The sequence below is a fragment of the Carettochelys insculpta genome, chromosome 5, assembly GCF_033958435.1.
Source record: "Carettochelys insculpta isolate YL-2023 chromosome 5, ASM3395843v1, whole genome shotgun sequence".
Taxonomy (NCBI): Eukaryota; Metazoa; Chordata; order Testudines; family Carettochelyidae; genus Carettochelys; species Carettochelys insculpta.
In genome coordinates this window covers 7773212-7785889 of record NC_134141.1, presented here as the reverse complement: position 1 = coordinate 7785889, position 12678 = coordinate 7773212, and the positions used below count along the sequence as shown (strand labels likewise).

General features: G+C 42.2%; 1 protein-coding gene across 5 annotated transcripts in view; it reads right to left on the bottom strand.

The window, feature by feature from the left end:
* Nucleotides 1-366: 366 nt before the first annotated feature.
* FKTN (fukutin) overlaps nucleotides 367-12678 on the bottom strand; it is a 35809-nt gene continuing 23497 nt past the window's right edge. For 4 of the 5 annotated variants that reach the window (XM_074994617.1, XM_074994619.1, XM_074994620.1 and 1 more), the window contains 3 exons: nucleotides 10110-10243; nucleotides 8815-8942; nucleotides 367-5459 (listed from right to left, as the gene is read on the bottom strand). In XM_074994617.1, coding sequence (XP_074850718.1) covers nucleotides 5246-5459; nucleotides 8815-8942; nucleotides 10110-10243 — 476 coding nt within the window. In that variant the 3' untranslated portion in view covers nucleotides 367-5245. Of the gene's footprint in view, nucleotides 5460-6013; nucleotides 6150-8814; nucleotides 8943-10109; nucleotides 10244-12678 lie in introns of all 5 variants that reach the window. The other variant, XM_074994622.1, reaches the window with a different exon arrangement.

The window sequence follows — 12678 nt, the reverse complement described above, 5'->3', positions numbered from 1 at the left end:
ATGACAGCATGGAATTCTAGAAATACCATTTCTAAAACAAGGTAAGGAAAGCATGGTCCGTTGGAATGGATCCAGGTCCTAGGTTTCATCCCAGCTGTTGTGTGACCCTGGACAAGTGGCTTCACCCTTCTGTGCTCATTCCCCTCTCAATTTTTTTCTGTCTTGCCTGTTTAGATTGCAGAAGTCTGTTTCTGACTCCTTATTTACACGGTGCACTTAGCAGAGGGCTGCAGTCTTGGCTGGGGTCTCTCAGAGTGTAAGTAAAACAAATAAAATAAAAACAAGTATCTACAAGTCATACAAGGCTGCAAGTTTCAAATATTCATCAAAATGCAGTTAAGTCATCTGACAATGGAACAAAGTGTGAAGAAATTATGCCAAAATCAGAGATTGAACAAAAGATTATACAAAAAATATTTCTGCACTAAATTTATATCCAACTTAGACCCTGAGTCCATATACAATAATAGACTCAGAATGTTTCATCTTTCTCACATGAATAGCTTCCTGGAAGTTAGAGCAGAGACATCCTATTGTCAATGCTAGACCCATCCTGTAGGTAAATACACGGCCTCAGCCTTCATGGATTTTAACAGGCGCAACACTTAAATTCACTAAATTATTTTAGAAGATAAATAGTGACTTCTGCACATTACATCTGTAACACTTTCTGGCTATATTTTCAATCCAGTATCAACAACCCACTTCATAACCAACAGGTGTGAGATCTCACTATGGGTAATCTTGAACAGTTAACCAAAAGACCTTACCTGTTTCTTGCCCAAGAGTCGCAGCGGGCCACCATGTCTTTAAACAAGATTATTTATATGCTTCAAGTTAAGCTGAGCCTAAATGCTTTGCTGGACCGTGGCTAGAATACTTGGCACTGCCTGAGATTAAGCCCTTGCACTGCTGTCGGGGACCAGAACCACACCTTGCAGCCTATAAAATTTTTCGTTTTCGAAAATGAGATGGGTTTTTAAACTAGGACCAAAAAAAAAAGTATAAATCTGAAAAGTTAAAACTGTACCTGGGATTAGATTGCGTGAGGCAAATTGCAGACTAACAGCAATTCAAACTCACAAAACTGAAGACCTTTTTGATGTAATTTGCAATGAAAAAAGAGACTGAGATGGTGCTAATGGAACCCCTGGACATCACTGCAATTCAGTGCTTCCTAACAGAAAAAATGGAGATTTTAAAGTCTGCCATATACTCAGAAGTTATGATCAATACAATAGTCATAGGTTTGCCTTTGGCATCTGCCTAAAGCATTAATGTCAAGGAATAAATTCTGTCAGGCTGGCTCTGATTGTCAAGCTCAAGCGACGGCAAGATGAACACACCGTGTGGGGTGATCTGAGCACAGCTACAAAAGAGTGAGCAGATGCATAAAAGGATAGAGCAGCAGGAAATGATTCCAAGGTGAGTATAATGTATCATTAATTTTGTACTTACTACTTTTCTACTTTATTGTGTGTGTCTGCTGAAGAACCATCTTCTGAAGAAAAAGCTGTAATAAGCTATTTCTTAAGGGGACCCCCAGAAATATTATGCAAATGCATGCAACTACACCCTGGGTTCAAACCTGCCCTGGTATATGCATTTGCTGCTTCTGCTGTTACTCATGGTTCTTCTGGAATATTCTGCCTCATTTGTTATGTTGTTTTTTCATGTGGCATTTGTTATGAGTTCAGATTTTACGTTGCTGCAAGCAAAAAAATAGCATAAGAAGTAAAGAAAGCAGACAAGGACACTTGTATACATTCAATGTGCAGATATCACCAAAAAATCCACCAAATTTCTCACAAATGTGAGGAATGTGTCACACTTGCTACAACCTTATTGTACTCTAAGGTGGGCATAGCAACTACATGAAAAAGGGATGCAGGTAAGAAAGCTACTCAGGTTTCAGAAGGCAAGAGTGGTTACATAATCTGGTGAACATCACAAAGGTTTGCAACAGTAGCTGGGAAGCAGAAACAATTTTTTTTCTTCACTGACACTTGTGAAGTCAATGGGACTGTCGTCAAGTAAGTGGAGAATCTAAACCCATAATAAATAGCGCCTCCTATTTCTCATGTCCAGGCTATGATTTATCGTATTTTTACAAAAAACAATATTTTAATAAAGTTTATTGCAAATAAAATCTTAAGGTAAATGTGGTAAATAAACAATTGAGAAAAGCAAAGATCAAAAACATTCCTGGTCAAATTATTCCACAGTAAATAGTAACACTTCACAGTACGCTAAAATGCTGCCCTAGATAACAAAATGTAAGTGGTATATTAGCAGACTGTGTAGAAAATTAAACTCTCATTCATTCCATATGTCTACAGTAGCAAGCTTCGCGCAGCACAGCTGTATCCATGCCAATGATGGGAGAGACTCTCCCAGTGACACAGACCTGTCCATGCCACCACTAATGAGGGTGAACCTTACATAGCTCAGGGATGTGTTTTGTCATACCGCTGGTGACACAAGTTTTCTCAGTGTAAATGGTGGCATAGGTATGGCCTCTGCCAGCGTTAAAGAATACGTTTCTTCTGAGGAGAAAATATATTAACAGCCTTGACAATAAGTTACACATACATATACAATATTACAGTCAGATATGCAAAAGAGCCTATTCTATTTTGCTGCTAGCCTTTCCATTTACAAATACAAAATCACAAATTTGTGACAGCATTGCAAATTTTCTATCCAGACACAATCTTATATTTTCATTCCAAAGCTCTATCATGTTACAGGTTGCACCTCAGAAATCCTGTACTCTCTGGTCTGGTAACATCCAGAGTCTGGCAGGACCAAGGATGTGGCTGGCCCAGAGCGCCGTGGCAGCCCAAGGGCTATCTGAGAATCAGGCCAGGTTGGTGACATGGGAACCGGTAGTGGCCAGGGAGCTGGTGGCCTGGCAGTGGGCAGGAGCTACTGCTGGGGATTAGGATCTGGTGGCCCTGCAGATGCCGGGGAGGGCCCTGCCAGGGAGGCACCACCAGGCCAGAAAGATGGTGGCCAGGGACGTTTAGGGGCCATCAGCCCACAGCTGGGGATCTAGGAAGCTGGCAGCTGAGGAACATCAGCCGAGGAGCAGTGGTATATGGTCAGGAACTGGTGGTGCCCGGAAGAGACTGGGTGCTGGGAACAGGCCCACAGTTGGGAGCAGAGCCTGGGAACAGGAGGCCAGCAGGGGACACTGACCTGCCCTGATCTGGGACCACTCACGTCCCGAGGGTGGGGGACCAGGGAGGTGCAATTTGTACAGAAACGGAGAGCAACTGTACCTTATTTAATAACATAGCGCCGTGTAACACAGAGCTCTGAATAATAAAATATCAAAAGGAGAACAGCCTTAGACTGTACATAACAAAATAATGCAAAAAGTACCGCCTGAGAACTCACCCCTTCACAGACTCATCAAGTAAAACCATTATTAAGATTTAATTGCTTTCCATTCCCAAAGTGGCAAAAAAACGCTGAGAGGTTTCTGTAGTGTTTAGCCAGTAGTAATTAACAATGTGACATTTTTTAAAGTACTTGCCACATAGTAAATAATTTACTCCAATATTCAGTGGTAAAAGAGTTCTGGAAGCAGGAGGACCGGTGGAAATAAAGTGCATCATACACTCTGCAAACACCAGGGAAGCTACCCCTGCACCTGGAATGGTAGGGCAGTAAATCAGCCACTCAGATGCAGCTGTGTTAGCTACTTAAAACTCTATCAGCTTGGATACACACCTGAAAAATTCAGTATTTATGTATCAATTGAATACAAAACAAAGATTTGCCCTATCTGTACTAGTAACTATCTATATGTCTACAGTAGATAATCATTAGGCTCAGGGAAAGAAATCTCGACTACAGTCTTATCATACACAGATATGAAAGCAGCAAAACCGCTGAAGTCCTCCACATTGGCCCCATGAGTGCTCCAGTTAAAGCCAGTAAAGTTGGCATTTATATTTCATTAACCTCAAAGGGATCACCTTACCCACTGAGAAGGAGCTGAACAAATCAAGGTCATTTAGCTTCACTGACTTCACTTTGGGAGAACTCTAGACCCATCTCACTAACTGGATGTGAGTATAGGTTCACACTGAAGCTAGTCTTCAGCAATCCCTCCCCCAAACAAGAACATCTCCTGTACTGACTAAACATACAAGTAGTCATGAGAAAAGGTACAGTTGTCAGATTCTTATATCCAGTGGTACCCCAGCAGTGGCCTTTGATTGCACAATTGTAAATCCAAGGGGGAAGCTGGCAGCTGTACAGAAATTAACAGGTTGGTACTTAAAAGATGAGGGCAGGGATGCTCAACCTCGTCCATACCACGACTACAGCTGACAACAACAATAAAAAAGCTGCAGACTCCAGTCCTAACTCTTAAGAAAGGTCAGGTGATTGTCACCCTATAAAATCTGTTTGCAGCTCCCAGGCTGAGACCCATGCTTGAGAGCATCAAAAATTAGAATTCTGGGCTCTCCTCTTCTATGAAGTACTTTCCCCTCAGCCTCCATAGCATATGACTCCATCCATGCAGTGCGTAGCTATGTCAGGGAATGCTACATAAAGCAGTTAACCAAAAAAGGCCTCCACTTTTGTTAACTGAGCCCTAAGCTCAGGTTTTCCCAAGGACATACTAGGAAAGCCCACACTTCCTCTGATGTGGATAGGACTCTTCAGTGTCTGACCCCAACTTTTCACCTAGGGCTACCTTTGTATCCCTAGCTATCTCAGCTGTGCCCCTTCACAAAGCAGTCACACGTGCTCTGGGATAACTGGAGAACATTCCAGTGACTTCTGAAGTCAGACTGGCTGCCACTACCACCACTACAGAAATGCTTTAGATCAATTTGCCTTCTATGCTGCCTACCACTGGTATTTCAGTGCTGCATTTCTAAGCACGTTACATCCATGCTGAGCCATTTAGACTGGCTTCAAGTTAATCTTTTCCAACCTTCATCCCCACTTGTATCTTTCTTACATTCCTTCTGTACTGCCTTCTTCTCAACGAGGCCTCTCAGTTCACAGGTACTGCCTACACTCTCCTTCTGCGGCTGTCACAGCGAGTGCCAGACGTAAGGCCTGTGAGTAGTGCTCGCGCCACTTCTTACACAAAAAGAGATTCCAGATCTCCATAGAAATGGATGAAAATCGATCAGAAAACTGATCTCGACCTCTTCGGGTGAGGGAGATTAAGCATGGAAACAAGCACCACCGAACAATCCTGATTACGTCCATGTGATCAGTAGACTTGAATGACATCATCCCATTCCTCAACAGGCCACATCCCATTGAACTGCACGTTGGGTGGAGAGCTTTTCCAGTCCCACAGCTTCACAGGTACCTTCCAGTCCTTGCCGTAGTTGGCTTCAACATACTGGAGGGTTTCACAAGGCACATGTACCCTGAGATCTGCAAACTCAGTCCAACACAGTGTAAACTTAGGAAACAGGTACCTAGGATACAATAAGAGAACACATAGTTAAGACTCAAATATAGGTATGACAGTCAGTAAACAAAACCTTGGCAGCCACTACACCATCTAATTTATAAAATTATGAAACTGTACAGATTGCGTCATGTGGCCAGAGCACAGGACAGTCAGGGACACCTGCATTTCAGTTCTTTCCCTGCCCATGATTTCCTGCATGACACTGGGAGAATCATTCATCTCCCCACTTCCTGTTTCCTATCTGTGAAATAGGGATAACAACAACTGATCTACCGCATGGGAATGTTGGGAGGATTAACTGCTTAATGATATGGGACAAGGGAGAAGCAGTGGATGTGGTACACCTAGACTTTAGTAAGGCCCCTGATACAGTCTCCCATGATCTTCTTATCAATAAAGGAGGCACATAACAACTTAGATGTGGCTACTATAAGGTGGGTGCACAACAGGCTGGATAACCACTCTCAGGGTAGTTATTAACACTTCACAATCATACTGGAAGGGAATAACAAGTAAGGTTCTGCAGGGACCTGTTTTGGGACTGGTTCTGTTCAATACCTTCATCAACGATGTAGAATTGGCATAGAGAGTACTCTTATGAAGTTTGCAGATGACACCAAGCTGGGAGGGGTTGCAACTTCTTTGGAGGATAGGGTCAGAATTCAAAATGATCTGGACAAACTGGAGACATGGTCTGAGGTAAACAGGATGAAGTTTAATAAGGACAAATGCAAAGTATTCCACTTAGGCAGGAACAACTAGCTTCATACACACAAAATGGGAAGCGACTGTCTAGGAAGGAGTACAGCAGAAAGGGATTTAGGGGTCATAGTGGACCACAGGCTAAATATGAGTCAACAATGAGATGCTGTTGCAAAAAAAAGCAAACATGATTCTGAGATGGATTAACAGGAGTGTTGAGGGCAAGACAAAGCAAGTAATTTTTCTGCTCTACTCAGCGCTCATTAGGCCTTAATTGGAGTACTGTGTCCAGTTCCAGGCACCACATTTCAAGAAAGATGTGGAGAAATTGGAGAAGGTCCAGAGAAGAGCAACAAGAATGATTAAAGTTCTAGAGAGCATAAGCTATGAGAGAAGACTGAAGAACTGTGCTTAGTTTAGTAAAGAGAAGACTTAGAGAGGACATGATAGCTGTTTTCAACTACCTAAAAGAGGGTTACAAGGAGGAGGAAGAAAAATTGTTCTCCTTGGCCTCTGAAGACACTGGAGCTATTTAAGAGCAGGTTAGCCAGACATCTGTCAGGGATGGTGTAGACAGTGCTTGGTCCTGCCATGAGGGCAGGGGACTGAACTCAATGACTTCTCAAGGTCCCTTCCAGTTCTAGTGTTCTGTGAGTGTCAAGTGCTTTGAAGCTGGAGTTTTATTAAGGCTATGCTCTCCCTGACTGCTTCTCTTGCAGACGCAATGCCCTTAAACACAAACCACAAAAACAATACCAACCCTCCCCTTTTATCTCTCCTTTTGAGAAGGTATTTAATATAATGGAAGCTAGTGGGGTTAAGCCATTCTAAACAGGTGCATTCTGTTACTTACTGCTCAAGAGGACTAATTTCTATGCTCCTTTCTGATATTACAGTTTCCGAGTCCTAGAAAATGTCTCTTTAGGCTTTAAATTTTTCATTATATTGACTCTTTTCTAGCTACAGGTTGCACCTCCCTTATCGGGCATACTTGGGACCTGACAGGTCTCGAACAAGAGAATTTGCCAAGCAAACAGATGTTCAGGTCTTCTGCACCCTGTCAGCCTTGTGCCCCAGGGCTGCTGCAGCCCCGCCTTTCAGCCTCTCTCTCTCCACTAGGACTCCAGCCATTCTCTGGCCTCCCAGGGACTGCCACAGGGCTCCAGCCAGCTGCTGTTCTGCCACCCGGCTGCTGTAGGGCTCCAGCTCACGGCCCTGGACTGCCATGGGGCGGGGGGTACTCTGGCTCATGGCTCCTGCACCATCCCAATACTCTCTCATTCGGCAACATCCGCAGGACCACGGATGTTGACACATGACAGAGTACACCCTCCTCTCTCCAAGACTGTTTCAAAAAGCAAAGAAGGACTAGAACAATCATACTTTTGTTGTAATCTGTGAAGCTGGAAAATCTGTACCATATCCAGGAATGCAGCACCTGGGGCATAGCACTGCAGCATGAATTCAAAGCCAATAAGCACTCTCACACACATGAAAGGCATTCTGCCTTGCACAAGGAAAAAACACTGCTCTCATCCCTCTAACGACTGGTGCACATATTTAATTTTGGAAGAGAGTATCGGTTCTTTTGGCAAGGAACTGGAGGTCACATCACAGGTGTGGTACATATGCACCGGCAAAAGGAATATGACACACGGTTGCTCAAGAAAAATGTACAGGTGAACCCCCTCCCTACATGGGAAACACACAAGCCCATTCTGTTCAGAACCAGTAAATGTGCTGTTTTACTCAAGATTGTGCAAAAAGGGCACCTTTCTTAGTCAACAAACCTGTGTCTTTTGTTAATTTACATTCCTGTTTGCTCAGTTTAATGACTAAAATAACCTTTGACTGCACCTGATTATCCCTGTACACTCAAGAAATCTGAGAGAGGGTGTTATGGAAATTCAAATGGAAAATTGTGAATCAGTGTTTATTAAATTTCAATTCACCATTCCCGCACAAATGCCTCAAGGGAAAAACTGGAAGATAATACTACACAGATGGCATGGAGGTCCTAATTCTGCCTATTCAACCTTTCACACTGGAGATAAGGTATCAGATAGAAAGGACCCAGCCTGGATCTCAGGACCCAGGCTGAGATTGCTCAGCTGTTTTCATAAGAATGACCATTCTGGGTCACGCCCAACGGTCAATGCAGGCCAGTAGCATGTTTCTCGGCAGTGGGTACCACATGCTTCAGAGGGAATGAACACAACAGGGCAATTGTCTTGTGATCCATCCTCTGTCATTTAGTCCCAGCTTCTGGCTGGTCAGAGGCTTAGGGAAACCCAGAGAGCATTGATTTGCCCCCCTGACCCTCCTGATTATCTACTATTGATGGACCCTAAATTTAACCTGCGTAAATTTAAATCTACATTTATCTGCACATCTGACACAGAAATCAGCAAGATACTGTAAACGGCATTCCATGTTTCCTAAGCCACTTTCATAATAGGAACATACCAAAGTTACAAATACTGAGGACATTTGACAGTGAAGTACCTCCTTGATTGGAGGATAAAGCTAAATGCCAACTATTGTAACAACTATTTCTGCAACTGGACATTAGTAACGCATATTTAATAACAGCATCTAATGCTGTAACAACTTGCTCAGCTAGTTTTCCTTTCTATCAATTTGAAATGAATTCATACTTAAATTTCTTGCCCGATTTCGCTTGAGTTCCTCCGTTCCACATGTGGTCATCCTCTTCATAGAAGAAAAAAATATCAAGTTTCACATCATCTTCTCCCAGAAAGGTGAGTTCAAAGCTGTCTTCTACCTGTGAGGTCAACAAATACACTTCTTATACTAATATAACAACCAGGAAAAAAACAAGGAGAGGTTGCTTATGATTTATTTGTGCTGGCATATTATGGAGGGGTAATAGACATGTAACAATTTCTGGTGTCCCCTTTGGTGGGGGACACCTGAAGGGTAACATGAGAAGAGTGAATTTGATCACGAAGATAACTTTTTAAAAAGTCATCTCCAAGAAAGCAACCGCTCTAAGGTTACAGAAGACCAGTTTCTGTAGCTCCATCCTGTATACATTATATTTGCAACAAAGGGAAGCGTAATCACATTTCTTTAGCCAGATCTCACAGCAGGAGTATTTTATTAGAACTCAAAATGCCAAAATGACTCCAATTTGAGAACAAGATGGATTCTCACATAAAAGAGCAGAATAACCTCAATGAAAAACTTACTAAAAGGTCCCCATATTTAGTATTCCTTTATTTTCATTTCCCACATCCATTGGTACCAGTTAATGATGAATCCTCTGAATCTAAGTTCAGCTAAGCCATGGCTGTTTGTGAGATCACACTGACAAGGGTTGCATAGAGCCCACAATAAAACACTTGGAATTAATTTTAATCTACTACGAATTTTATTTTTTTGAAGTCAGAGGTCTTCCACAGCTCTCTCCGAGGCCTGTGATATCGTCTCTTCACTCTATACTTGTGATCCTGCACTGCAGCCACCAGCTCTTTGGAGTCTAACAATCTAGTTTTTGAATCATCTGATGGGCACGCTGAGGCACTCCTCTTCCAGCACCTGCTGGCTGTAAGTGCAAGTCTTTGTAGAAGGACTCTCCTACAAGCAGGCCAAATCAATATCAAAAGAACACAATCCACCTTCAAATTTAAGGTCCTATGGTGACACTAGCACACAGATGGAAGCCCCTTTATTAGTAATATACGAGCAGAATTCAGAGGCAGGATGATCAGCACTCCATTATGAAACACACATTACCCCTACCCCAGAAAGGAAGCAAAGTCAATGTGTTTACACATGAGTAAATCAATTGAGCACCGACGTTTGCAGGATCAAGGCCTAAGAGATCCTCTTATGAATAATGTTTTTAAACACCTTCTGTCAACCAAAACCTTGAGAAAAACATTATAACGAAGATTAAGTTCACAGTTCAGATTTGTTAACCACTAACCTTGCCAAACTTATGCTTCAGTGGCAGTCCTGCCTTCTGAAACGCTGGAATAATGTCAGATTTATAGTCTTGTATGAAGATCCCCAAGTCCACATCTTTGCTGTAAGGAATAATACTACACTGTCTATACCATCCTAAAATCGAGAAAAAAAAATAAATCAGAAACATGGCAGACAGACAGCTTGGGCTGACAAAGAGTAGAATGATGTGTCATGTGCCACTAGCTGAGATCTCTCTGAGGGAAGCTACGTAGCTACCCCTACAGAGACACCTGGATCAGAGGAGGAGGAACACAGGGAGCTATTCCACTCATGCCCAGCTGTGTACTCTGGAACAGTTAGGATTGTAACGGGGCTGATTACCACTTAAACAACACTCCCTCAATCTCTCTTAAATGTATGTTTTCTAACTTACATTTTGAAAAGAAAATTATTCCTAGTCTGAGCCCTTCATGCCAGATTTCACCTCATATTTATAATAGAGTTACAAATCTATTTTTAAAAAAGGATTACAGTAAACCCTCGATTTATCGGACTAATGGGGGAAGGGGTGTCCACTGATGCTGAAAGTCCGTTATATCCGACCAGAGGCAGCTTGCAAGGCACACTAAGGAGGCTCTCTGTTTGAGACCTGGGAGGAACGCCATAGACTTAGGAGACAGAACTTGGCAGTGGGCTCTTTGCATTCTTTGCTCTTGTGGCCCTGGCAGTCCATTAAATCAGGGTCTGTTAAATCGAGGGTTTACTATACTTGATTTCAATCACTGACGACTTCTGGGACGTTAACCATCTTCCTGCTGCTGTTGGAAATGCTGAGGCTAGAAAGAGACATGCTCCTCCCCACCTACTTGTTAAAGCCACATCATAGGTAACCGCACATGAAGAAAATAATACTCCATTTAAAGGCAAAATAAACCCTAACCTTTAAGGAAACGCTAACTAACAAGAATTATTAAATTCTGAGGACTTAATCTACTTTGGAATTTTTTATATTGCTTTCAAACCTGACACAGTGTAGCCTGCCATCATATAAGGCCTATTAGTCTAGTTAAAGCTTCTCCATATGTATTTATCCACCGCAGTTAATTCAGTGCATAGTTGGTTTAACCTAGAAAATGACTACCTTATTTTCTTGTTATACTCCATTTTGCAGTAACCACAAGGAGACCTGCAGAGTATTCCGCTCTGCAAGAATTAGCTTGTTGCAAGGTTTTGTTTTTTTTTGTTTTCGCCTATATTTTTACCCCTAGATACAAGGCATATAGGTGATTTGTATCAGTGCCTGTCTGACCTAGTCCCTAGGTCTAACTGTGAAGTCGAACTCTTTTAACCACACACCAACTTAAAAAGGGATGGTTGCCATACAGGACATGCATCAGAGATCAACAACACTGAGCCCATGGGTTGCAGCCATCCTGTTACTGGGGAAAAGGAAGGCAAGGATTGTCCAAGGTTGTATTTCTGAGTACTCTTACCCTCTTCTCAGAGCTTATGCATGAGGCCATGACATCACACCTCATAATATTCAGGATGATACCTCAAATGAATGTCACCAATCACATCTGTGTACCCTGTATACTCCTAGGGTACCAGTCCTTAATTTGGTATTGGAAAGGTGGGGTTAAGGTGATATAAAAGGGACTATAATACCCCATAGCAATAGGGAAAAGTAGGCTCATATGAGACTCCTCAAAGAGTTTCTAAGACTCTTGCCTCACTAACTGCTTTTCTCCAGTACCAACTCACTCTTTTTCTAACCTCAGTCTTCTTGTTCCGCTATCATATGATCTCCCCTGACTGTCTGTGGAGCAGAGCAGGTCTCAACTCCTAGGATCCATGGGAGGGAGTAAGGATTGTAGTCATTGAGATATAAACTGTAATAACTGTAATGCAAACCATAAGCAGTAGGGCTGTGCTAAAAGAGTAAAAAGGTGGGTAGTCTGCAAGTCTATATTGGCTCTCTCTATTTTCAGTATCACCCATTTCGCACTTTTATATTAATTCAACTATTTGTTTAAAATCAACCTGCCGTGACAGAGAAATAAATAAAAGTCCTGTTAAATTTACTTGTGTAATCATTGGAAATCCCAGGACCAGTTGTAGTTCTGGAGCATTTCTAGCTCCGTGGTGTTTAAAGTGATCAGGGTGTACGTATGGGCCTTTATTTTCAGGTCAGATTGGCTAGTCTAACCGAAATTAGTAAACTCCTTCCAAATAACCTTAAATCCCCAGTTACAACAGTCAACCAGCTATCACAGCATACCCCTAGTACTGAAGCTTTATAAATAATTTATCACATTAAACACTATTTTGTGTGCGATGGAGGAAAATCTGTGTTTAAAATACAATATAACAGACGTACGAGTCCCCCACATTTTCATTCAAGCACCTTTACAAATTATTAACAACGATCTGGTCCTGCAAGCTGCTGAGAGCGTCTTCAGAGGTGATCAACCTACTAAAGTACTACAAAATTAAATGTAAAAAGTTCAACATTTCCCCTAAGTGGCTCCTGAAAGACATCTTGAAAATAAACCAAATACTATTATATTTTATCGTAATTGGTGGAT